The 27,917-nt window shown below is 32.4% G+C and overlaps 1 protein-coding gene and 3 long non-coding RNA genes across 12 annotated transcripts; 2 read left to right on the forward strand and 2 right to left on the reverse strand.

Annotated features, from left to right (window-relative positions):
- The first annotated feature begins 778 nt into the window (after nt 1-778).
- Nucleotides 779-4,978, forward strand: LOC129288050 (uncharacterized). Its single transcript, XR_008587895.1, has 2 exons — nt 779-1,157; nt 4,797-4,978. It is a non-coding gene; the product is annotated as an uncharacterized LOC129288050 (long non-coding RNA).
- On the reverse strand, nt 4,702-7,944 carry LOC129288051 (uncharacterized). The gene is made up of 2 exons (XR_008587896.1): nt 6,634-7,944; nt 4,702-5,330 (listed from the first exon to the last, which is right to left on the reverse strand). It is a non-coding gene; the product is annotated as an uncharacterized LOC129288051 (long non-coding RNA).
- Nucleotides 7,945-14,307: 6,363 nt separating this feature from the next.
- On the reverse strand, nt 14,308-16,923 carry LOC129288872 (uncharacterized). Of its 2 annotated transcripts, none has more exons than XM_054925676.1 (2): nt 16,472-16,923; nt 14,308-14,336 (listed from the first exon to the last, which is right to left on the reverse strand). In XM_054925676.1, exons 1-2 carry the CDS (start codon nt 16,765-16,767, stop codon nt 14,327-14,329), a joined length of 306 nt encoding a protein of 101 aa, XP_054781651.1. In that variant the 5' UTR covers nt 16,768-16,923; the 3' UTR covers nt 14,308-14,326. The 2 variants fall into 2 exon arrangements, with proteins under 2 accessions (XP_054781651.1, XP_054781649.1); XM_054925674.1 differs by lacking the exon at nt 14,308-14,336 and adding an exon at nt 15,110-15,666.
- Nucleotides 15,367-26,320, forward strand: LOC129288873 (uncharacterized). Of its 8 annotated transcripts, XR_008588087.1 has the most exons (9): nt 15,367-15,480; nt 18,439-18,501; nt 20,141-20,229; nt 20,365-20,475; nt 20,770-20,845; nt 21,106-21,473; nt 22,374-22,456; nt 22,615-22,743; nt 25,914-26,318. It is a non-coding gene; the product is annotated as an uncharacterized LOC129288873 (long non-coding RNA). The 8 variants fall into 8 exon arrangements; XR_008588085.1 differs by having other exon boundaries at nt 20,770-21,473; nt 25,914-26,319; XR_008588091.1 differs by lacking the exon at nt 20,770-20,845.
- The last annotated feature ends 1,597 nt before the right edge of the window (nt 26,321-27,917 follow it).

Here is a 27,917-nt window from a genome sequence, read left to right on the forward strand (position 1 = left end):
TCTTTATCACATTTTTAAAATATTTTAAATATATTATATTTGTATAATAAAAATTACAAATCATTATAAATCAATGTCTTTTTTTATAATTGTACATTCGAAAATATATTTTACTATTACAAACCAAACAACTTTCAGTATATCAAACTGACTTTAAAAAAAATGTATCCAAATATAAATTTCGTTACAACAATTAACTTTCACTAAACTAACTTTTACCAAATAAACTTTTGGCAAACTAAAAACCAAACACACACTAAGTATACTAAAATTTTATTAAATAAGATTATTTCAGTATTAATCTTTTTTTCTATTTAATGTTTGTCCCTTTTCATTTTCAATAGATTAAATAAAGAGTATTTTTAAAAGTTTATTTTTTTAAAAAATAAGGTTGTTCACTATATTTAATGAATTTAGGTTGTTTGGTACTCTCTCAAAAAAACTATAATAACTTAGAAATTTAATTATTATAGTAACGCATGAATTTCTGAAAAAAATAAAAATATGGAGATATATTTTTAAGCATACTTCATGTTAATTTCTAGACCAACAACAAGAAAAAAATACGTTGGCTGAGTGGGAGCGGCATTGATATCCCTTGTGTCAAGTCATGGGTTTCGATCATCATTGATGCAAAGGAAAGAGTTTTATTTTTATTTTTTTTTCTAATTTTAGCCATAACAATTTACCATTATGCCCTCAGCTCCATCAGCTTTTTTTCCTTCTTCCCTAGTCTTTTCTTTTGGATGTTCTGGAGGCAGAGAGAGATGAAGAGAAATCTACATATCGAGAAGCTTCATCCTCCGCTCTTTTCTCCTCGTTCTCCTTCCTTTCTCCACCGTCTTCAACGTCGCCGGCGTGGTTGTGAGTAAGCCTGTCGTTTGCCGTCGCTAGGAGGTCCAGATCGCTGTTCTCCCCCCTCCCCTGCTTCGTATTGCCTTCTGCTTAGTCTCCTTAGCTGCTGTTTAGTTCGTCTGTCGTCAGAAATTATGGCAGCCGAAGTCCTTCTCTTCCTTTTCCAACTGTCTCCGGCGAAGGAGGGTGCTTATCGTCACCTTGCAACGTTCAGGTCCACCTCTGTTCTTCTCATCTTCGTCTGTCTTCGCCACTCGCGTGGGTGGGTGTGAAAGCTGAATCCTGGCACTGGGTTGCTCCTCGTAAGTCCTTTGATTTTTGATCTGGTTGTGTTGGCTTTGCTCCTCTTTCTGATTCGTGCGTCATACCAGAATTTCCTTGTCTCTGTCAATATTGAGGTTAACGTGAGAAGCCTTGAGCTGATTCTATGCGTGAGTGTCTGAGTGGATGATTAAATTTGCTAAGTGTGTGTCTCTCTTTGCTGAATATATGTGCGTGGGTAAGGACAAATTGCTATAACCCAAAAAAAAAAAAATTTAAATGATCATTTTCTCTATTTCTATGGCTGTGACCGTGTGGATGAGCTGAATTTATTGGAGTCTTGGTGTTGTTGAATTGTTGGAAGAACTTTGGGATGGGATTTGAAGAGAAGAATTGGGTATTAAAATTTAAAAATTCATGTATGCAAGATGTTTGATAAAATGCCCTTAGGAGTCTTGTTTGATCATACATTTCTTGCTCAAATTTTATTAATTATGGTGAGAGGAATGATTGACTCAAATACTATTCAGCTGAGTTTAAGTTGAAGGTAGTAAAGGAATTTGATTATGAAAATATTCTCTAAGTATCTATGGTTGTTGAGAAACTGTTGGTTAAGATTATGAATTTTTCCCTTTCTTTTTATTTACTGTGAGTAATGTGAAATTGGAAGATGATTTTCTTTGAATATTAAAGTTGATTTATGCTAAAGAAGAAGTTTGATTAATTTAAACATACATTAACATTGAAAAATTTATGGAAAATGATTGGGATAAGATTTGGATAAAAGAAACTAGATTTATTAGTTAAAGAATTCATGCTTGCAAAATGTTGATACAATGTTTGAGAAAAGCTGAGATTGAGGTTTATTTGTGATATCTCTTTGGAATTTTGAATTGGAGTCTTGAATAATAAAGTTTATAAATGAATAACAATAATATTACTGGGGTGATAGGAATTTAAAGGTCAAATATCATACTAGAAGGCCAATTGAAAGTAAGTTATACACTTGGATATTCTACAGGTAAGTGAATAACGTCCCAATCAAATTATTAGTAAATCTCTTTTTATCAAATTTTTTTTTTATTATTATTAGTTTTTGTATTTCAAGTTTTTTTTTAAACCAGGTCCTATAACTTTTATGAACTAAATTCTTCATAACATATACTTAACTCGCTTAGCTCAAAAAAAAAATGACGAGTTTAACAAGTTTAACTAAGCTTACATCTAATTCAAGTTTATGAATTAATTATTACGATTTTGTAAGTTAAAAATATAAAAACGGTAAGCTGGAAAGTAAATTCATGAGTTGAACTGTGTTTGTATCTAATTTGAGTTTATGAGTGAGTTGATATGATTTTGTAAGATAAAAACATAAAAATGTTAAACTTTGAGAATCAACTCAAGAGTTTAACAACTATGGTAGTCATTCTTATTAATATAAAGTTTGGATATATACAAAGTTGAAAAAGTGAACACTGTCATTAATAAGTAGATATTAAGGATTCATGACATTATTATAGGGAATTATAAGTACTCTTCTAAAATTAACAACTTTTTCTTGATAGAACATAGTCATTAATAACTAACTATAAATATTCGTAACATTAATTAATTATAGGAAATTATAACAAGTACCGTTATAAAATTAACAAACCCTCAAAATAGAACACTGCATCCCTGACAAATTTGGAAAATGTACTTATCACAGTCTTTAACAACTAAATAAAATTTACATTTTTGTCATAATAACTTAACAAGTATTTTGTTCAGAATTTAACAACTTCCTAATAGAATATTAACTTTGAAGGATACTTGTTAATGTTTGGTTATTTTATCATAACAAAGTTGTAAATTTTAATATGTTAGTTATTAATGACTATTTTTGGCACATTATCTGAATTTATCATTAGTGCAATTTTCTACTAAGAAGGAGTTGTTAATTTTAAAAGAGTGCTTGTTAATTCCATATAATAATGTTGTGAACCATTATAAGTTAGTTGCTACTGGTTGGGTTTTATCATAAAGGAGTTGTTAATTTTAAAAGGATACTTGTTAATTACTTGTCATTAAGGACCATGTTCATTATATTAGTTCATCTTATATAATATATTTGCATTCATTGATTAGGAATGTTACGTACATGTCTTGATGTTTGTGATTGTTTTTGGAATGCTTTTATGGTCTTGAGTTCAAATCAAAGGTTGGATATTTTTGACATTCCACATGAGAATTATTTCTCTTTTTTTTTTTCTTTTTTAACCATCCATCCAATATAAATCATCAACTGATTTGGTGTTCAGTTGGCTTTATCCCAATTGGGTTCTCAAGATAAGATGAATTTTAATTTGAAAACAAAATTAGAAGAAAAGCCTATCACACACACATGTGAAACCCTTTTTCCAAAGGGAAAAAAAGGAAAAAAAGATATGTGAATCTTTTATATATTATTTATTTAACAACAAACTCTTGTTATTAATATTATTAACACATTAAAATTATTTGTCTTCATTTTATTTGATAAAAATATATTAAATCAGATTAAGTGCCTAAGTCTTTCCAAAGAAAAAAAATTATACTCTTCTGGTCTTATTTATAAGCCATATCTTCTAACATGTTTTACCGAAATTGAGGAAAAACTTTACAATTCATCAACTCTGTCTAAAAATTTGACAAATTCTTACCTTATCCTTATTAAATATACATATTTTAACAACTTACTTTCTCTTTAACATTCAATGAAGGTAAAAAGAAAAAGTTGTGGTAAAAATTTCATGATGTGATTTATAAATAGGACAAAAAAATTATTTTCTCTTCATCTTATAAATAGGACAAAAGGGAGTATCTCTTAGTACTGTTATTTAAATTTATGATTATGTGGCAACAAAGTTAAAATCACTGAAAACTTGTATCATACACGGATTCAGCAAATGAATATTAGAAAGACAAGCTAATTCATTTCTCAATTTAATAACTTCTGGCATTCATTATTGTTGGTAATAGTAAAGTAATACATTTGCACCTTACTAGCTTTAAAAGTACGTGTTTACAGTTACACATAAGCAAATGATGAATTTAATGCGTGTTGGCCAAAACTCAATAGAATCAGAGAATTAAAAGGTAATAATTAATTAAACAGATAATGAATCACAAAGATATACTTTCTCTACTCTTATTTATAAATAATTTTTGGCATGTTTTACCGGTAGAATAAAGAAAACTTTAAACCTCATTAACTCTATCTAAAAATTCAAAAAGCCTCCAACTTTACTCCTTTTAAATGTAGTGCATACTTTAAATTTTAATAGTAAAATACTTTAGCATTTAATAACATTTTCAACATTTAATAAGGGTAAAAAGGTAAAGATGAACACATGCAATAATTATTAAAGTGCCGCATAAATGGGACCAAAACAAATATTGTCTATCCACCTTATAAATAAGATTGGGAAAGTATATAATAGCATAATCTAAGGAGACAAAACGTAAATGAAAGATATAAATAAAAATAGTTTCTTTTAGGGAGCTGTACATGGACATAAATCAGATATAATGGTTTTGTATGGTATATGGTTTGAATGAAATAAATTTTGGAGCAATAGTGAAAAGAGAGGCACAGTGGCAAACCCTACTTGGCACATATTCTATTTTCTATTCTGTCTCACAGTTAAATTGTATTTCAGATTACACAGAGAAGCCATTGCCATTGTCCTCCATGGAGTGACTTGAACTTGAGAATACCGGATCAAGCAATGGCGGACACAAGACCGTACATTATTGGGGGAACAAAGAAGTACAATGTTGAAGCTTAAGGGCCAAAATGTTAAAGTAAGTGGAAAAAAAATAACAAGTGAAGCTTATGACATGTCTTGCATGCACTTTTTGCCAGGTTCGCCACTGCTTTTAAGATCTCTCGGTATGACCTGATTGCTGCTCTCACCGTAAGTAGACTCCATATATAGGATGGTTAAATGATAGCGAGCCATGGCGCTAATAAGGTTGAAAGAAGCAGCAAAACGGCAAGAGCTCCGATGAGGGAAACAAACCTTTCAAGAATGGGACGGTAAGGCTCTTCACTTTAGTTTCTACAATTCTAGCCACAACATAGAGGCATAGAATGACAGGAAATGCTCCCATGAGGGCGGCATGCTTATGTGCACCAAGTGCAACATAAGGACAATGACATCGTAGGCTTTCACTAGTATAGAAGGGGATATCTGCACTAGTTAAAATTGGGTATCTACATTAGTTTCACAACCGATGTAGATAAGATCGGTGTAGAAACACTGTGCATATCTACACTAGTTAAAATTGGGTATCTACACTTGTTTTACAACCGGTGTAGATAAGATCAATGTAGAAATACTGTGTATATCTACACTGGTTATACAGCCAGTATAGCTATTGATCATAGCTACACTGGTTGGTCAAGTGGTGTAGATAATAGTCAAAGAATGAGAATTATTCTTTTTTTAAAAAATGTCACAAATCTACATTGGTTATAGATTATAATTGGTGTAGATATGTGACATTTAAAAAAAAAATAGGGGCATTTTTTTAGATAGGAGAGGGGCCCCTATTTAAACAATAACATATTTAAATTACCTATAATCGAAAAAATACCTAAATATCAAGCATACAATATTAACTAAAATATGAATAATTTTGTTAAGACGCAAGAAACTGGAGACTAATATAAATATCTAATCTGGCAAATAGTAGAAGCAAATTCATAAAGAGGATGTTCTCATAAGAAGAGAGACACTTCCAGTCAGCATGAGTCGACATTAAATTTAAGTAGTTGACTATTGCTTTTTGAATCAAATTCAAAACAAACATTATCAAGCTTATTATGAAATGCAAATTCAAATGCCCGTTCCAAAGCTAAAAATTCCACCTCGACCAGAAGAAACAACACACAGGTCATTCGATCCATGCAAAATCCTCCCGTTACAATCCTTGACAGCAAACACAGTAGACATGGTTTAATTTCTCACTAAAAGCACAGTCAGTATTAATTTTTAAAGCATTGCCTACAGGAGCAACCCATTTAGGACTTGAAACAATTTCAGATTGATCGGCAGCGTAAACATTGTTGTTAAACCAGCAACTCACATTCCAAAATTTAAAAAGTATGTCACTAGTACGCTTATTAAGCAAATAGGAATCCACCTTAGCCTTTTCACACAAAAAAGACCATCTATATTCATTTTTATCCATCTATATTCTAATCCAAAATTTATAAAATATAGCATTATTCATAAGTTATCTAATAATGAAATGTATGTGCCTTGAGTTTCTATTCGTTTGAAAATAAATTAAACTTGAACATATGAGCCCATACATGTAAACATTAAAAATGTGTGGCTTATAGTAGATTCATGTCACCCACAGACCCAACCAACACATTTTCTGCAGCAGCCGTAGCTATTGAAATAGAAATAGAATTTCAATATCACAAGCATCAACGAGCTCATAACCTTGTAATATAATACAAGGAAAGGAAGAAGATTTCCTCACCAGCATTTATTTGATTTTTCTGCCCAATCCAGTTATCCTAACATGCAAAATTACAGAATAATATGAGCAAAGCCAGATAAACATAGCCAAGGATTCAACAGCTATTAGTGAAGATTAAGTACAAGGTACATATAATAATAATAATACTAATAGACTGGCCTGGATTAAAGATCTGTTTTCCTTTCTTTGTTATATTTTTCTTTCGTTTCATTCCATTAGTTGAGCATAGTATGAAATTGCTTCATCATACACCTCGCAATAGTGATTTAAGCAATTAGGATCAGGGATGCTGAACTCCACAAGTGATAATCAAGAATTAAGTGCCACAATTATAAATAAAAAAGCTCTGATCAGCACAGTTGATAATTTCAGGCAGTGTATATGCATCATTGTGTTGAATCCTTGAAGTACATAATCTTAAATTGGAATAAAATGACATAAGAAGTCCAATTTCATAGTGCATATTTTTTCTGCATGGTTTAAGAGAGGCTTTTATCATGCACATACACATTTGTAGGTAAGCAATAAAGCAAAAAACTATTATCAGATACAGAGAAGCTTTTCTTTCAAGTAAGGAAGATACAAGTACATATTCATAATACAAATCTCTTGAAAAGGCGAGAATAGAATTCAAAATAGAATGCTTCGATTGTAGCTTCAAAACATATTGATTTAATCAATATTCCAAAGATTTAAACTCTTGAAACGCATTGGATGCCACTTTAATCTTCTCTTTTGTTTTTATATCATGAAACCAACAAGTAGAAGAAAACCAGAGACTTCACGAGGATGTAGGAGGATGAGAAATAGAAAGGAAACATAGTGAAACGCAGGTCTGCGTTATAACAGTGGGATTCAGAGAAGCCGGATGCATCTGCACAATTTCAAAATCGCATGGAACAGGTCAGATAAACAGCAAAATCAAAATTTAAAAAGAAAATTTAAAAAACTCAAATTAGGGATTTGAAGGACACAAATCTCCAAAAACCTAGAAGAAGAAGAAAACACCCGACGATAAAAACCCAAGCATAAGAGACAAAAGAGCGAGCACAGAGAGATAGATTCATTCCTCCCAACTTGTTAGTCATGACTTGATGAGAGGTCTAGATGAAGAGCTTGTCACGACATGGCACAGAAGAGACGGCAAGCAAGCGAGCACAAAGAAGCTCCGGCTTTCGAGTATGCGAGCACACAATCACGGAGAAGCTTCGGCTTGAACGTTGAAGACAGCGAGACAACATCTTGAAGTTGGAAGGAAGTAGCGACGATAGGGAGAAGAGAGATTATGAGGGCAAAAAGTTTCAAGGGGTGGGGATTAGGGTTCACGGATCTAAAAAACATAATTAAACCGTTATTTCTTTATAACTGGATATATTAAATAATAATTTTTTTAAAAAATTATATTATATAACTATGCCAATTATTTTAATAACTGGTGTAAATATATTAAAAATATTTTTTTAAAAAATAAAATATATTATCTACACCGGACATGTATTATTACATTGATTGTGTAAGGAATCAGTGTATGTATCAACATAGCAAACCATTTATTTACAAAAATATTACTACCTCTTATTTCTACACGGCATGTGCATGAATCGGTGTAGTTATGGAGATGTAAAATGCTATTATGTTCTAGTGTTTTTTGTTGTCTGAACTACTGTAATGAAAGAAAGATAGATTGAATTAGCTAGCATTCATAGAAATTTGATTAAAGAAAGAACTGAATGGATTTGTTGGGTTATCCATTCTTAATAAATTGAGCCTAATAAATAAACCCATATAGGTTTATTATAATATGGAGAGGTCTCCGTGTGCAATATTCCCATTGTTCAAAATTGAACCTTGGTGAAAACAACTTTATAAAACCTCCACATGCGCGTCTGAGATAGATATATATATATATGGGGAGTACATTGTGTGATACTGGGATCAATCTCATCCTCCAGAAAGACTCTCTCATTCTTTCCTTTCTTTTCTCTCTCTTCTCTCTGTGCATTTGTTGTGCGTCTTGAACCAAGTTCGGCCTCGTGACTCCATTCCCGTATTCAATATTTCATCTAGTGCATCACTAAAGGGATGTCTTCCTACTCCTAAACAATTAGGAACATTATTATGCCTGGATCGCAGAAGGAGTTCAGTGATTCAGCGGCAATTTGAGTACAAATATATCTTCTAATTTCCTCACGTAGAGGTAATTTGTATACAAAATAGGAAGGATTATTATAAAAAGAAATTAATAAAAATATTATAGAGTCGGATCTTTTTAAGGTCTCTTCTTCTTCAAGATGTCTCTGTTACTGGAGGTCATAGATTTTAGTTTGTGTGGTTTACTACTTGGCTAATGCATTTGAATTTGTTTATTATGAATGAATTTTTGGTTCTGTGAGAAAGCTGACTTGGCAGTGATAGGCACCACAAATATCAAGCAGTTGGTGGCGGACCAAAGTATCAAAATCGGCTTCCATAATTTCAGGCAAGAAAAGTTCGAGTACGTTTAATTTCTTCCTTAGCCGTCAAAGTTTTTATCTTATAAATTACTCCCTCTCTGATTTTTTATGCAAGTCACATTTTACAAGGAATTGGATCTTTTTATAAATTAGTGACAATTAATCGCTTTCTTTTATAAGTTTACTTTCATAATCTGGCATAAATAGATTGAAATATTATAGACATTTTTCTGCAAAACGTTTAGCTTAATCCCCAACGTTCCCGTATGTAAATAAATGGACTATGTGAACCATGAGAATTATGTGAAATAAACGCATGTTTTGTTGCAAATAAATGGATTTTGAATTTTATTTACCAAATGTCTATTATAAATTTTATTTGGGTAACTTATAAATTTTCTCTGTGTAAATTCCATGAACTATGTAAAATGAATATGTAATCACCCAAAAACAATAATAATAATAAATAATAATAATAATTAATTAAATTATCAGAAGGTGTTTAAAGTGTATTTTTATTATTTTTCGAGTGATAAGAGGTCAAGGGGGAATTGTGGTCTAATGGACTTTATGCAAATTACATAACTAATAGGTCTTAAATTTCAATTGTCATGAGGCCAAGAATGTGATATTTATCTTTGGCTTAAGGCAGAATTATAAAAATGCTATTCTGTTAAAATAAATAAATGAAAGATAGGGAGACAGGAGAGCACGGCTTCTTTATTCTCCATTGGATTTTTTTTCCAGAACTACGGCTGGCTGGATGGCGCGCGCCCGCTCGCGAGAGGGAGGGAGGGAGGGAGAGGGGGAGAGAGAGAGAGAGAGCTGAACCAAAAAACACATGCCATCTCCGTCTCTTTCCTCCTCCTTCGTCTTCAACGTAGCTGCTGTGTGCGCGCGCGTCGTTGCTGTCGCCCAGTTCATAGCTTCTTCCTTCTCCTCTGTTTCTCGCCACCGAACCCTTCTTTTTCCTTCTCCATTCTGTCTGATGGAGGGTGGCAAGCATGTGAAGATCCGAGCTGTTGTTGGAGGTCCGAGTATGTTTCTTCCATCCCTGATCGCAGCATCATCTCGTTCTTCCTTCCACTATCTCTCGCTGCAGAAATTTCTGCTCCTCTTGTTCGTTTGTGCTGCTGCAAATTCTCTCCTCCCCTGTTCTGCGATTCCACGTGTTGGTCTGAGTGTGCACGTTGGAGTTTTGATCTTCCACTTCATTCTTTGTTCTTCTGCAGCGGTTTTGATCATGTAATGAGTGTGGTTGAATCTTATTTCTTCTCCTTTCTTTTCTGTTGTGTGCACGTGATGGGAAGAGGGAGGTTTGAATTTTTTTTCTCTTCCCTCTATTTCAGTTGCAACTTAGGAGTGGAGAAAATAAAGATAAATTTTCAAGTTGAAATTAAAGTTTAGGGAGTTCATTTTAGATAAGTGCCTCACTTGAATTCCTGTAGTTATTGTAAGAGGAAAATGAGATCGGTGTTCTTTAAGATGAGATTGGTTATTGGAAAGGAATTAAAGCTGGGAAGCATTATTAAATTTAAATAATGATGATTGAGTTGATCTTTTGAGTTGAATTCAAATCAATATTAAGATTGTGGAATTTTTGGAAAATGAAATTCAAAGAGAAAGTAGGAAGGAATTATGGATTAAGGATTATGCTTGTGAGGTATTTGATAATGTGCTTATTGGGAGAATTATTCTTATGATGACAAGATATATGTGATAATTATTGTATTGTTAATTAGATAATAATTGGAGGAAAATTCTCTTAAATAGATGATGGAAGTTTGATTAGCTCAAATATTAATATTGAGAAATTTTGGAAAGGATAGTGAAGAAGAGACTTGGTATGTGTTTAAACTTTGATAAAGATAAAATGCTTGAAAGGAAGAACTTTATTGGATGATGGAAAATATGTGATGATTTTATTATTGGTAATTAAAATTATTATAGAAGGTAGTTATTCTTCATAAAGAAAGTTAGAATCAGAGATAGAGATGTTTTGAAAGAGTGTTTCTTTACTTGGTAATCCAAGGACTAATTTGCTATTTAAATATTAGTCTTTAAAATATCTATAAGTGTTGAGAAAGGTTGAATTTAAAAATGTCTACATCATCACCGTCAATCATTTTGGATTGGTAATGTTCAAAAAAAAATAAAAAATAAAAAAAATAAAATCTATAGAAGAAACTAACTATGGTATTACTTGGGTATTAAGATTGAAGAGAAATCATTGTAGCAAAGAGACCAATTAGTAGTAAGTTATATATTCGAAAATTTTACAGATAAGTGAATAGTATTTTTTAATTTATTTTTATTTTTAATAGATTTTTATTGAAAGATTTTACTCTTATAAATTACATGAGTTTTGGAAATTATGGAATATTAAGGATGGATAATTAGATAATGATATATGCGTTTATTTTCTCAAGAAGTATAAGTTGAAGATTTATGAAATTAATTTTGTTGATTAAACTCTAAAATTTTTTTATTATTTAATTAATGCAAGTTTGTACATTATTTATGAAATATTATTTTCAACAAGTATTAAATTAAAATTCAAAATGATCAATGCGAGTTGGATATTAAAAATGTAAATTATATTTTAAAAGTAATATTTTTCTCGCATGTTGGAAACAGATTTTTAAAGGATTTTAAATAAATATTGCTGCTAATGGTGACTCTATTAGCTCTTGGCGCACCATAATTAATGATTAGTTAATTTCATTTTCGTGAGCTTTGTTCTCGCATTTGTTATTTGTGGGTTTCATACTCATGTTTGTTTTTGTGTGTTTAAGCTGTGTTTAGTTTGTATTACTCTTGTGGATTGTGTATCCACATTTGTTTTGTAGTTCAAGTTGCGCTTGGTTATTGATCCTTGTAAACTGTGTATTCATATTTATTTTCATAGCTTCGGCTGTATTTGGTTAGCATTACCCTTGTGGCCTGTGTGTCCACGTTTATATTGTAGCATAAGCCATGTTTGGTTATTTATCTTTGTGGAATGTGTGTTCACGTTTGTCACCTGTTCTGTCAAGTCGTCAAAATTTTAAATTTTTAATCAACTTGTGCATTTGGAATTTCAACAGTTTCAGTTAGTAAGTATATTACTTTGATTTATATATGGATAATTTGTTTTCTTCAAGCATGATAGAAAAAAGCAATTTCTGTTCACTCTCATTTCATGATTATGATTAAAATTTACAAATTTATTTTTTTGAATTATCACCTTTTTAACTATTTTTTATAATTGTTGAATTTATTATTTTTACCTTTTTAAATTTAATTTTTTAAGATGTTATTCACTGAAAAATATTTTGGTCTTAGATCTATTAGTTGACGCTGAACCTTCCGTCGATCATTGAGAGGCTTACCACTGTGCTGGGTTACTATTTATTTTTGAAAGTTCCTTTTCTTTTGATGTAAATATTCAATTATATGTTCTATTTTGATATTATATTTTAAGTGCTCCACATTAACCGTAGATAGGATTCTGATCTATAAATTTATATTGACTGTTTGTTGTAGAGGAGCAAAGCTCCGTGTTATTGATTTGTTTATAAATGGTTGTTGTAGAGATTTTAGGAGGTCTCATTTATAAAGAAGATTTTGTTAAAATTTTTACAAAAATTTTAGAAACTTTTTATTTATATGAGAAATACTATTACGTTTCCTAACCTTATTTCAAATGAATTAAGATTTTAAATTAAAATTTTCTTGATCAAGATTTAAAGGATATGTGTTTGTGTATATCTCTTGTGCTGGTTACATTTAATTTTTACGACGTGACATAATTGAATGTTATTTTTAGAATTTATGTTGTAATTATCATTAGGTTTTTCCAATTATTTCTTCTTTTAGATAGGCTTCTTTTCATGAGGTTATTATAGTACACAGATCTTTAAATAACATTGTTTATTCTGTCCTCCACAACAACTAATAACACATCATCAAATATCGAGTTCAATAGTTAATAAATTTTATAATAATTAAATTTTTTATATTGGATTTTAATATAATTCTCCCTAAAGGCAATAGTAAAACAAGAGGTAGGCATCAAATAGCGATTAGGTCTAATGTTACAATATAAGAAATTAAGATTTGAATTTTTGTTAAGAAAGTTGTCCAAATTTATTTCTTGACCATGTGTCAAACAAGATTATTTTTAATAAAGATTCATTTATGAAATTAAAAAAAAAAAACAAGATGGAGTATATATGAGAAGCATGAAATAATGTTAATATATTCCAATAGAAATGTCTCTTGAAAATATTCTGAAACAAGTTTTTCTCCAGATGGTTTCGATAAGAGAAATTCTCTCAAATCAGTCTGTGAGAAACATTGTTTTCTTAGATTATTTTTTAAGAATATTTTGAGAGAGAACAATTTTCTGCAAATTTTAACTCACTCAATTCTTTTAAAGAAAATTTGAGAGAAATTTCTTTTTTCCTTATTTTTTTATGTTTTCTTCGTTGTAGTGGTAGTTGATCAAAACATGAAGTTGAACATAAATAATAATTACTTTGGGGTTTGCCCACATATAATTTGAATATCTCAACGCAGCATTACGTCAGCTTTAGGAGGGGTGTGTGTGTGTGTGTGTGTGAGGAGCCATCGAACAGACGCATTAATTTCTCACTTCGAAGGTATGATTATCTTCTCTTTTCTCAGCATTTTCTTGATTTTCTCTAGCCGTTGCATTCTTATGGTTTATATCCGTTTTGCTTTTTATTTTTAAATTTACTGTTTTGTGGATACTTTAATTTCTTCTACCTCTTGATCCATTTTCCTAATTATTGCTTTGCTCACCGGTTCGATGGTGATTTGAAATATGTACTGTTCTCTTCTCGTTTGTATACATCTTAGTGTGAGTTTGGTTCAATTTCAGTTTAGCAGAGCTTCTCTTTTTTCCCCCAAACTTCCACTTGTCAAAAGTTAATTTAAATATTTTTCTAAAAAATTTGTCTAATAGACTAAAAATTATTTGGAAAATATGAGAATAAATTGAAATCAGTTCCAATTCACATTTCAAAAGTTAAAAGCTACCCAGAATTACTTTTACGGAAGAAACTTTAGTTACCATACACCCTCCAAAAAAAAAATGACATTTTTCTGGATGGTCTGCCAAAACTACATTTCAAATAGAAAAAGTTTACATCCAAATAAAACCTACTCTTTCTTTAAGTGCTCTCCTGAAGGTAAAACAACCTTATTGCCTCCAGACCTCATAAATACGAGCTGCACTATGCACTTCTGTAAAGCAATCATGTACTATTTCAGACCAAAAAAACTATCATACAATTTATAAAAAGAAAAAGGCATAAGTAGGTCCTTTCATTTTGCTGTGATCCTAAATACGTTTTGGTGATGTTATTATCCATTTGCAAGTTGTTCAATCAACAAATTAAATAAAGAAAGATTTGTTGACTCTTTTTGTTTTTATATTACTACATATGATTTATTATAACAAATGTTATATTATAAAATTACTTTTGACGACATACTAAAATTACATATTAAATTTTGACAAATTAAGAATATACATAATTTTGCTGAAAGAAGAAAATTTTTTGGCTCCCCCACTCCAAACCATTGGTTATACATGGATCCGTCCTGCTTCAAAATTGAGATTGGTCTAGGCCACAGCTAGCATCTCAAGTGTATTGTTAATCATATCTTATTGACATTGATACTGTTAATAATTTATATATGTGCACCAATAAAATGAACTTTAATAATTCACCAAGAAAACTAACTTTAATGAGACTTGGTAACAATATACCCAAAATCAACAATCAACAAATAAAATTAAAAAGGGAAGTCCATAATAAGTTTCACGTTTCTCATAACTAACTTTTAATCATGAATTCATTAATTATGATTGTTGGTAATACAGTATAGATTGCATTTTGGACCTTGCTGTTCATAACAAATACAACATTAGCCAAAACTAAACAAAGAATTATATATTAACTGGAAAGATGATGAATACATAAACCAAGATAATATAAGGGATATATGCAGAATTCAAAAAGAATGGTAATTGATACATGGACCATATATATATGTGAGATATTGTTTCCTCCTATAAATAACGTAATCATTGATTAATGATTAGGAAAGAAATTGGAAGAAGAATGGTATATTCTATTTCAGATTGCACGTATGATCAAGTTCACACTATTTGGTCCAAAGGTTGACTTTGGTTCTGAGACAAAGTATTGTCTGATACTTGAGAATGCCTGCCAGTCATTGGGAACTAGGTGATTGCAGTTTTCATTGTAAAGAGACTCAATATGATGGATGCGACGATGCCCAACAATGGAATTAACATCCAAACAAGCAGCACAATCACAAGAAATCCGAACGTTGGACCAAAGGTCATGATCATGGAAAGGTGAGGCTCTCTACTTTGAAGTATAAATTCTGCCATAGAGGCCACAGCATAGAGGCATAGGCTGACAAAAATGACTGCCATAATGGTGGGATGATCATCAAATATAGATGTCTTTTTGTGTTGGTATTCAAGTTGAAGGTAGTTATTAGAAACAATATGGCAGCGTGAAGTCCCTTCCTGGAGGACCTGTATGTAATTAAAAAAAAAAAAAGAATAACATAGCAAGCTAAGCTTCAAAAAAAAAAAAAAGTATGGTCATGTATAAGTTGCAACAGAAGTTATGAATGAATCCAAATAAGGAAACAATAAAGTGCAAGTTTGGATAGTCAAATTAATCAATTCTAAAGGCTAAAATTATGATTTTATAAAAATATATCCAAACACCTCTCATACATATCAAAATTAATTATGAATTTAAATGCATGGTTTTTTTAAAAATAGGTCAACACTCATTATATATAACAAAATTAATTATACATCTAAAATGATGATTTTTTTAAAAATATCAAAACACGAAAATCAATTTTGAACCCAAAAGTATGATTTGTAAAATAGTGTGTATAATTTTTAGAAATGTATAATTAAAAAGTTAAATTGAAAATGAGGTAATAATAATTTATGGGATAATTATGATTTTGGACTCATAATTAATTTCATGTATAAAAGTGTTTCGATAATTTTAAGTAAACATAGTTTTAGGTACATAATTAATTTTAATATATAACTAGAGTGTTTGAATATATTTTTATAAAATTATAATTTTGACTTTTAAAATTGATTCGAGAGATTACCCAAATAGGCATCAAGGTCTATTTGATTTGAGAGGAGGGGAGGAGAGATTCTTTCCAATTTGGAAGGAGGAGGTTTTGGAAGGAAGAATAGGTGAGGGGAAATTTTTTCACCTAAACCAAACATACCCTAAGGGGCTGGCAAGGGTTAATTTGTTGGATTCCCGACTTCCAAACAGGAACAAAAGAGTAGAATACAGTACCTCGTCGTAGAACTTTGAGTTGCGGGCATGTCGTGATGGGTAGTGCCGGTGCCATTTGGATCGTTGGCCCCAGGTCCCTGGCTGTAGTCTTCTTGAGCACAGTCACGGATTGAGGAAGAGGTGTCCTGAGAACGATGGAGCTGAGTGAGAGGGGGTTGGAGCACATCACTGTCTCGCAGGGATTGACGGAGGGGATCGGTCTTAGGGATGTCGGAGCTGGGTGCAGTGGCCTCCAACTCCACAGCGCGGTGGTGGTTGGCTTGAACATGGCCGGCGGGAGGTTGAGGCATTGACATGGATTTAAGTTGTCAGAAACGAGGGATTGATGATGATGGAGATGGAGAGAGGTGAAGCTGATGGAGAGAGAAGCAGAGGAAAATGTGATTCAGAAAGTGACACGCGGAGTGTATATTTATAGGTCCAAGAGACGATCCGTCCAAAAGACGCTCGGTCCAAAAGCCAAAAGAATAGAAGGGTAACTGGGAGAGGAGGATACTTATAATTTCATTCCAAAGCATTAGACATTTATGATAATTATATTTTTGAATTACTTTATGATAATTATTTTAATATTATCTCTGATTATTTAACTCCTTGAATAAATTTCTTTCCCGCGCAGAGGAAAATGTGCTTCAAAAAGTGAGACGCGGAGTGTATATATAAAGGGAGGAACTTCGCTAGGTCCAAGGGACAAAAGAATAGGAGGGTAACTGGGAAAGGAGGATACTTATAATTTCGCTCCAACGCATTAGACATTTATGATAATTATATTTTTGAAGTACTTTATGATAATTATTTTAATATTATCTCTGATTATTTAACTCCTTAAATAAATTTCTTTCCCTCTTTCTATTATTAATGAAAGTTATGCTTGAAAATTTATAAAAAGGTTAAGATTGTAAATTATATTGAATAAATTTGATTTAAAAACAATGCCTCATGAATTGAGATAGAATGAGAATCTAACAATTCAGGCCAAAAAAAAAAAAAAAAGACTCTAACAATACTTCAAGCCCGTCAATTTGTCACTGTTGTTCCCCAATCCCATGCGTGTTTAGAATATTCCCTAACTGATGTGGTCCCATTGCTCAGCTGCCCTTTTTGACCAGCTGATCAAGCTTCTCCTTCATCATTGCCCTCTCACAGTTCTGATGAGAGTCCCGTTATTCTTCAATGTCTCCTACTATTCGGTTTCTCGATCCTTCCATTCCAGTTCCTTCTTTGGTCTTCTTCCTTCTTCAATGTCTAACGCCTGGCAGACTCCAAGAGTTTGATTGCCCCGACGACGTCTACATTCTGCACAAGGTTGAGGATCTCGGAATCGACCTTTGGGGCTCTTGCCAGGCCGGATCGTGCTTTTCCTGCTCCGGCAAGGTGGTGGAAGGCAATGTCGACCAGTCCAAAGGCAGTTTTCAGGAGGACGACCACATCGACGGTGGATTCGTCCTCACCTGTGTCGTCTACCCTCAGTCTAATGTCCTCACCAGTGTGGCCTACTCTTTCTTCGCTTCCTTAGAACGATGCTCTTGTATCAACCTCAGCACCGTCGATAACGGCGATGTTGACGAAGCTTCCATCTCCTCTGAGACTGACTCTCAACCATCTGATTGTGCCCACATTCATCACGCGTGACGGTGATTCTCATCAGAGCTCTGAGTTTTTCTCTTTTCGTAATTCACTAATCTAATAATTGACTTGTGTGTATAAAGAGTTGATTTTGGGTTTTCTGTTGTTGGTGGTTTGATTTTTGGGACTTTGTTGTTCTTTTCTTTTTCAGTCGGCTTCCATCTTTCATTTCTTCGTGTTTCTTCTTCGACCCGCTTCTTTTTCTCCCCGAAATAATCCCAACTATTTTCTTCTTCTTCTTTATTTGCCTATGTGGGTTGATTTATCTGAATCTCACACTCATTTCTCAGTAGTTAACATGCTATGGTTAATATTCTGTTCTGGACATTTATTTCTTGCAGATTATCCTTTGCTTTTTGATGAAACATTTTCGTGGAGCAAAGAAAGATAGAAGACTTGGTGAGGTATGCATTTTAGATCAAGGAATTTGCATAGCTTCTTTTTGAAAATTAGTTTAGAAGGAAATAAATATTCAGTCGGTTTATCTGGATCTGGTCATGAGGTGATTTAGTGACTAAGGAGTAGGGACAATGGGTGAATAGAGTTGTGGTTACATTATTCATGCCAAATAATTTCTCGTTCTGCTTACCAAGAGCATTTTGTGGTTCTGGGGGAACCCGAAAAACCAAGATATTTGTGCCATTACGTGAGATATCTTAGCATAAACATACAGAACCTGAACTCTTTCCTCAGCTGTCAGGTACACTTTAAATCTAAGGTTAAGTGCCCAACTTGAAAAAAAAGTCTAAACTTATATAAATGTCATACTGCTTACAGCATCCACAAATTCAATATTTAAAAACTTGATACCTTTAGAATCCATTATTGGACCTTTTCATCCTTATCAAAAAATTTCTTCCTTTTCTTTCAAAAATTAACTATCATCCATGTGCGTGCACATGTGAGATGACCACCTTTTCCTTTCTTTTTCAGATTTCATCATCTAAACTCTGGCAAAGAAAAGGGTTCATTTTTAGATCCAATTTAAGATAGCTGAAGCCTAAAATACATTGATATATAAAGGAGATAACCATATCATATAAACTAATGCCTCTAGAAATGACTGGATGAACTCATCACAGAAGCTCTTAACGTTAAAAGATAATAGAAATGGCTAAGATAGGATGATAGAGGATATTAAAATGAAGTAATGCCTGCAGAAGTTGGCCTTCAGTTAAAGCTGACAAGCTCACTAAGATTGGGAATCGTCCAATAAGCTCTGGTATGAGACTGTAGGCAATTAGATGAGAACTTTCTACCTAAAAATTGCTAATGCATCTATTAGACTCAAGCAGAAGGTTAACATAATCGTATTGCTACTTGTACATTTTCTTTGGGGCTGGGGGTGAATTAAGTGGACAGTATCATTGGAGTACATGATTTGGTAGCTGCAATTGCCTATAGCTTCTTGCTATTAAAGAACTAGAAGACAAAAGGAACCTTTTTATTTAAATAAGGTCAATTCTCACTGACCCAAGTAAAGATGATGTTACATCAACATCTTTCACTCCACTGGTTCTCATATTGGCACGAACTGGTTCTCCAAAGCCAATAGAAGAATCCTCTCTTCTGGTTTAATTCATAAATTATTAAAATGTAAAGCAACATTTAGGGGAAAATGCAGGTAATAAATATTGGAATTGTAAGGCAATTCAGCATAAGTAATAAATATATGTTACTAGAATCAAATATGTATTGTGCTTTGGAAAGAAGCCTGGATTACCAACCTTTTTAGAAATACTTGAGAGTTTGATAAGAGTTCTTTGACAAATAATTATTTTGCTTCTCTTTTCTCTTTATCTAGCTCTTGTGACTTGTATAAAATCTTAGTCTGTATCTATTTATGAGATTATAATATTAAAGTGGTTGTGAATGCGTACATTTTCCCAATAAACTTTGCATATACTGTAATATATATAATTTTATTTTCATTTTATAAATATAACATAGATGACTTGTGTGTATCTTCATATTTTTCATTGGAGATTATGTATGCTGAAATGACTGCTTTTATTGTCATTTACTGATATAATCTCAATGCAGGTGGAGAAATTGTTGTTGGAGATGATCTCTATGATAGTTTAGATAGGTGATTGTCTGAAGTAATTTCAAAGTCTGGAGTCATAGTGAAAGTGTGTGTGATTTTTCAGCTTTTTGGATATTTTTGTTCCTGTGAATAAATGGATTATGAAAAAAAAATGTTGCTGGATTCATTCCAAGAAGCGTAGGTTTCATTAATGATGTGGTTTCAATGCTTGCATGCACAGTCAAGGAAATACAAGTTATCTAGAGGGGGTGGCCTTTGCTGTTGGACCTTGGACTAGGTTGTTGTGGGTGGACAATCCCACCTATTCTAGCTACAAATACATGACATTTGAGTAAGTTGTTTTCTCTTGCAGGTTGGAAGTGTCCTGTTTCTGTTTTTAGCTTTTTTGGTTTTCTCTTTAGCTGTTATAAGCCACAAGCAACTTAGAAGAAGCTTCAATTATTTACTAAGGCAATGTCTTTGGTTGCTAATACATAAAGCTCAAGTCTAAGTCATTATCTTTATCACAGTATACAGTTGAGTTCCAGTTGATTTATTATTCTGATTTAACTTTGTTGTTGTTTTATTACTTATTATAGCTATGGTATTCTTGATAAATCTTCTCTCATTGGACTCTGTTGTGAAGGTTGCTGATGCATGGAACGCATGCTTCTGGCCCCTACATGTTCTCATTAATAATGCTTGAATTTATTCCATTGGAGGTCAATATTTCTGATTTATTAAATATGATACTGAATTTTATTTGTTAATGATGTTCAATACTTTCAACAGTTAAATATTGTTCAGAGAATACAATCGATTTGTTACTTATAACAGCTGTTAAGAGAATTATAGCAATTAAAAGAATGTAGGTAAAAAGACCAGTTGAATATTTGTTAATATTGTTAAGAGAATACAATTGATTTGTTACTTATAACTTTTCTACAATTGATTTCTTAAGGGGAAGTATGTTATCTTTCAGGTTAATTTTGAAATGAATGCAATTCAAGTACCTTTAATGATGCTTCACGTATAACTAGAAGCCTTCAATCTGCAAAGAACACTCATTCTAATCATGAACCACAAGTCAGTGAAAATGGACTGCAATCTTTACCTATAGTTTTGAAACCTGATTTGATTAATGGTGCTAATTATTTTGAGGATGAATCATGGGAATTTAAGGCTACCTTTTGCAAAGCAAAGAGCAAATATCAGGGATCTGTTATAGATCACAAGGAATTTCCTCTGCAGTCGAAAACAAAATTAAAGCCACCTGATTTTGTAGATTTCTATTGCAAATTGACTGATGAATTGTGGAATGCTGTCCTATTCCATCTCCAGAATCTCAAGGTTGGTAACAATTTGATGGCTAGCATCCTTTTATAGAAAATGTTAATGCTCAAATGGTTGTAAAATTTATGTTTTATATTAAATACTTAGAGTGGTCAAAGCATTGAATGGTGTAGAAGCAAAAGTAAAGGCTCTTCAAGAACAACTGTAGGTTAGTTTATATGCATGGGCAATATTATTATTGGGTTAAGTCATGTATGTTTGTTTTGATGTGTGAGTGTGACAGTATGTTATTATCAAATTCTTCTCATAAGCACAACATCTTTTTCCCTGGGGATGTGGGAGGGCAGCCGATACACCCCAGTAATCTGATTGATTTTGTATGATTAGATATGTGAAAAAAAATAATGAATTGGTATGGGATGAGATAGCTCCTTGGAACAAGTTTTGAGGGTTATGAACTCTGGTGCTTGACCAGGAGGTACAACTTTTGTGGACAGTGGTATGAGTTAACCTCTGCATAGGTTAGGAATATAAAACTACGAGAGCTTTAATGTTTGCTAATGATAAGGCAATATTACATGTTATTTGAGAGAATTAGTGTGGGGAGTTATTTTGATAAATCCGGTTTTCTTTCTTATTAAGGAAAGGGAGTTTTAATTACTTTTAATTAATATGAAGAGGGAAGACAACAAAAATGGGCCCCTCAGAAGAAAGAGTCGTTACAGTAGGAAGCAAGCAAGGCATATAAACAAGAGATGGAGAAAGAAACAAACTGTTGCTTTGTTCTGTTTTATGATCTTACTCTTCTTTAGGTGGCATGCGTTAAAGTTATTTTAGAAGTAGGTTTTTGTTTTCTAATGATAGCAAACATGTAATATATTTTTATTGCGTACTTTTTGGAGCTGGGATAGAGAAACAGGTAAGTGTTGAACTGATTAGTTATTTACACGCGTATAGGTGGGCCCTTTGTGAAATCAAATGCAGAAAAGCAAAGAGTTATGTGGTGTCTCAAAATTGCAGTTGAGAAACGAGCATCTAAGGTCAGCGACGTCACATCATTTATGTTACTGCATTTTAGAAGTAATTGCTTGCTTTAGTGGGAAGAGGAGGTTTAGCTATCTTAAAACTTATGGCTTCAATTGTTTTTTTGGAGGTGGAAGGCCTTAAGTGTGATTGAAATGCTGTTGTTGAACTTTAGGTGCTATGGCCTCAAATGAAGTCTACGTTAGATGCCACTTTCTCTTGGGAACAAGAAAACAACAACAACAACAACAACAACAATAACAACAAGCTTTTATCCCACTAGGTGGGGTCGGCTATATGGATTGTAAGACGTCATTGTGCTCTATCATTTATCAAGCTTCTAGGAATATTATTAATTAAGAGATCACGTTCAACAACTTCTAAGAGTGTTCTCTTAGGCCTTCCTCTACCCCTCTTAATCGGACTCAAAGTTATATGTTCTACTCTTCTCACTGGTGCCTCCCTTGGTCTTCTTTGTACATGTCCAAATCATCTCAACCAATTTTTTACCATTTTTTCCTCAATAGGTGCTACCCTCACTTTTTCGCGTATGTGCTCATTTCGAATTTTATCTTACGTGTATGTCCGCACATCCATCGTAACATTCTCATCTCTGCTACTCCAATTTTATGCTCTTATTGTCCCGTTAGAGCTCAGCATTCACTACTATATAACATTGCTGGTCTGATAGCAGTGCGATAAAACTTTCCTTTAAGTTTATTAGGCATCTTACGGTCGCAAATAACTCCTTTAGCTTTTCTCCAATTAAACCACCCAGCTTGAATCCTATGTGAAATATCTTCACTAATTTCACCATCATTTTGAATAATGGCTCCCAAATATCTTAACTTTTCCACTTGAGGTATAATTTGATCTCCCAATTTCACTTCCAAATTATTGTCAAATAGTCTCTTATCAAATTTACAATATAAATATTCCGTCTTACTCCTACTTAGACGGAAACCTTTCGACTCTAATGTTCTCCTCCATAACTCAAGTTTGCAATTAACCTCTTCTCTTGTCTCTGCTATAAGAACTATATCATCCGCGAAGAGCATACATTTGGAAATTTCTTCTTGAATATGTTCCGTCAAAACATTTAGGATCAAGTTGAACAGATAAGGACTCAGAGATGATCCCTGATGAAGTCCAATCTTTATAGAAAAATTCTTTGTTTGACCGCTAGACGTTCTTATACTAGTTTTTACCCCCTCATACATATTTTGTATGGCTTTAATATAAACAATCCGTACTCCCTTTTTTTTCAATGCTTTCCAAAGCACTTCTCTTGGTATACAGTCATAAGCTTTTTCCAAATCAATAAAAACCATGTGTAAATCTTTATTTTTACAATGATACTTTTACATTAATTCCCTTAGTAGATAAATCGCTTCTGTAATTGATCTACCTGGCATAAAACCAAATTGATTCTCAGAAATACTTGTCTTCAATCTCAACCTGTGCTCAATTACTTTCTCCCACAATTTCATGGTGTGGCTCATGAGTTTAATGTCTCTATAGTTAGTACAATTCTGAATATCTTCTTTATTTTTATAAATAGGAATTAATGTACTTCTCTTTCATTCATTAGGCATTTTCTTGGACCGTAAAATCACATTAAATAACTTAGTTAACCATCTCACCCCTTCTTCACCTAAACATTTCCACGCTTCGATAGATATACAATCAGGTCCGTTCACTCTACCATTTGCCATTTTCTTAAGAGCTTCCCTTACTTCCTTATCATGTATTATTCGATAGAATGACAAATTTTGTTCTCCTTCACCAGTTACTAAATCCTTCAAGTTACTAGATGAACCTTCTTCATCATTGAAAAGTTTGGAAAAGTAAGTCTTCCATCTATTTTTAATTTCATCATCTGTAACTAAAATTCTTCCCTCTTCATCCTTAATACACCTTATCTGTTCTAGATCTCTTGATTTTCTTTCCCTACTCTTGGCAATCTTATAAATGTTTCGTTCTCCTTCCTTCGTCTCAAGGCTCTTATAAAATTCTTCAAAAGCTTTAGAACGAGCTTCACCCACAGCTCTCTTAGTTTCCTTCTTAGCCATACGGTACCTCTCCCAATTTTCCTCATTGTTACATAAATGTATGGCTTTAAAACAGTTCTTCTTATACTTGATTTTGTCCTGTACACTATTATTCCACCACCAAGTCTCCTTATCTCTCGGACCAGAACCTTTTGATTCTCCCAAAATTACTTTTGCAACCTCCCGTATCTTTTTAGCCATATCCTCCCACATGATGTTAGCACTTTCCTGAGATTCCCAAATTTCTTTGTCCAAAAGATTGCGCTTGAAAATATCTTGCTTCTCACCTTTTAATTGTCACCACCTAATCCTTGATGCTACTACTTGTTGACGTTTTTGAATTTTACTCATAATACACACATCAAGGACTAGGACCCTATGTTGTGTCGTTACAGCATCTCCGGGGATCACCTTACAATTTTTACAAAGTCTTCTATCTGTGTTTCTAACCAAAAGAAAATCAATTTGTGATTTTGAGGCTCCACTTTTGTGAGTGATGAGATGCTCATCTCTCTTCTTGAAATAAGTGTTAGCAATCTTAAAATCATACGCCAATGAGAGATCAAGAAGAGTTTGTCCTTCATTATTTCGCTTTCCAAAACCAAAACCACCATGCACCCTCACATACTGACTAGCCTCCCTCCCGAAATACCCATTAAAGTCTCCATCAATAAAAATCTTTTCAATCTGTGGTATGTGTTGAATCAACCCCTTCAAATCCTCCCAAAATAGTTCCTTAAGACTGGCTTCTGTCCCGACTTGCGGCGCATAAGCGCTAACAATATTAACAATTTCACGTCCAATTATTATTTTTAAAGAAATAATTCTGTCTCCAATTCTGCTAACTTCTACAAGGTTCTTCTTCCACTCCTTATTTATAATGATGCCTATTCCATTGCGTGCGCTTACTTTTTCTGTATACCAAAGTTTGAAACCTTGAATATTCTTAGCTTCTTCTCCACGCCATTTTATTTCTTGCAGGCAAAGGATATTGATTTTTCTTTGAATCATAACCCTTACAACCTCTACAGATTTACAATTCAATGATCCAACATTTCAAGTATCAAATCTAATTTTGCTCTCATGGGCTAACCTCTTTAGCTGTGCACGTCCAGAATGACGCGGTAGCCCTTGCTCATTTAACACTACATCCGGGTGTTGATGCAGCGGCTTTAACTCACTTATCACTGTACTCGAGCCATGCAGCGCGTTACTTACGGGCAACGACCAAGCATTAACCTTATAATGTTTCTTGGGAACAAGAAAAACTTGAGATAATTTTTTTGCGATCAGATTTTTCAATAAAAACTTAACGTCTGGACTAAAATTGAAAAATGCATTTTTGATTCCTTTTAATCAGTTTTTCAAGACAGATTTCGGTAATTTTACATATTAAGTTTTGGTGATCTATTGCCTCTTACAGGTACCATTGTGCTTTACAACTTTTGTTGTGCCATCAGAGTTTTTTGAGATCAACCATTTAAGGAGATTTTTTTTTTTTTTAATTACCAGAAGGAGATGGAGTTTAAGCGGGGAGGGCTTATTTGCTAAAAGTTTATATTAGCCATGATGTTAAGCTTAATGTATTTAAATTAAAATGATTTCGTTTTTTTTTTTTGGAAATTCATGTACACTTTTTTTTTTAAATAATTCATGTAAACTTTTAATGTTTGTGATAATCTTTTACTTTATGTAGGCAAAATGCACGTGCCACATCGATTTTTACATGGGGATTTAATCCATTTAATATAAGTAGTTATGATTTCGTCTTTCCTGGAGTAGTGTTCATTGATTAGACAAGTTGTTATTTAAATGAAGTTTAAACAAAGATTGGTGATTAGAAAAGTTAATTTAGTGTTATTTTCTGTAATATCATTTCTTTATTAATAATCTATCTATTTAATTTTCCTTCTTTATATTTAAAGAACTTATTTTTATTTTAATTCCTTCATTTTCATTAGCATTGTAAGTGCAATATGATTTAGATATTTATGGTGATATTTATTCTATCCTCTTTTTTTTTTTGTCCTGATGTTTATTCTATCATTAAGTGTAAGATTTTTGTGATTGAATATAAGTATATACAGTGCTGATATTATTGTATTCCTGGTGAATATTGTAATGAGTTTGGGTGATCCTCCTCTTTTATTTTGGCAGTATCTTCGGTGATAATTTTTCACCGGCTCAAATTTGACTTGTCAATTCAAATGAAATTTAAAAAATCCCTTCACAAAACTTACAGTTACTGTTCGTAATAATTATTTCACCTCCTGTTAGGAAATAGTGTTTTAATGACCTTTTTTGAAAATTACCACAAGTGTCTTGAATGATTTTTATTATGCTTTTATGTCTAGAATAAAAAACCAACATGACATTACTATTACGTTAATTGTATGCATCTTCATATTAGAATATATATTACAATGAAGTGCATCGTATAATTTATGTGATATTCATTTATTTCATGACTCAACATCACAACACATTAAATCGAATTCAAAAAAATAATTAAAAATAACCTCAACAGAGACTCTCATTTTCAATGTTGTCTAGCAATATCTTTAAAAGATTGAGTTACTTTTATGAATGTTTTAATAAGTATAACTCAAATAAATTTAATTAATTTTAAATGAATGTTGTCGTTTCCAAAAAGCAGATAATGATGTGTTGTGTTATTAATTGATCTATCCTTTAGTTTTGGTTATTTTACTTAATATATTCATATAATAAAAATTGAATTTTATTTAATCGAATGTTATGAATGATTATTTCGACTAATAGTTAATATGATATGGCAGATTTTGATGATATAAAAAATTAATACAGCCACATAATGGTGTTAATTTTTGTTCATGAAATTGCCCGTGCAACGCACGGGTACCAAACACTAGTTTTGTATGAAAACAAAACGAACAATGTTATTCAAAGATCTGCGTACCATAATAATCCTAGGAAAAGAAGCTTATCTAGAAGAAGAAATAACTGGGAAAAAAAAAAAAAACCATTGCAGATTAGAATAAGAATGAGAGTAGAAATCAAAATAGAAAACAAGAAAAAAAAAAAAAAATTTCTCGTAACCTTCTCTGACTCTCAGTCTTCTTTGTCATCCGTTTCCCTACCTTCCGTCCCGTCACATCCGCATTAATGCTTCTAGGCTATGTTGTTTAGTGTGTGCAATGATTTTTGAAAAAAAAAAATTAATAAAAACCCCTTGATCTAATTCAAAAAAGAACTCAAAATTCTAAATCTTAACTGCAATTCAAGGGCTTTAAATTGAAATTAAAATTGAGATTGTAAAATAATAAAATTAAGCCTATTTCAATCATTAATTGTCCTATTATAACTTGTCTATTTTCCTACTTCTCATATTTTGTATGGAAATGATCGAACATGTCACAGTAGAGAAACGAATTAACAACTGCAATAA

The sequence above is a fragment of the Prosopis cineraria genome, unplaced genomic scaffold (genome assembly GCF_029017545.1).
Source record: "Prosopis cineraria cultivar Desert tree isolate PC_DT_omini unplaced genomic scaffold, ASM2901754v1 PC12, whole genome shotgun sequence".
Taxonomy (NCBI): domain Eukaryota; kingdom Viridiplantae; phylum Streptophyta; class Magnoliopsida; order Fabales; family Fabaceae; genus Prosopis; species Prosopis cineraria.

What these genes read in the sequence shown, in the direction of transcription:
- LOC129288872 (XM_054925674.1), bottom strand. Translation starts at nt 16,767, where the DNA reads ATGTCAATGCCTCAACCTCCCGCCGGCCATGTTCAAGCCAACCACCAC. An exon ending in ACTCAAAGTTCTACGACGAG is followed by an intron (nt 15,667 to 16,471) that starts GTACTGTATTCT and finishes AATTACATACAG; the next exon opens with GTCCTCCAGGAAGGGACTTC.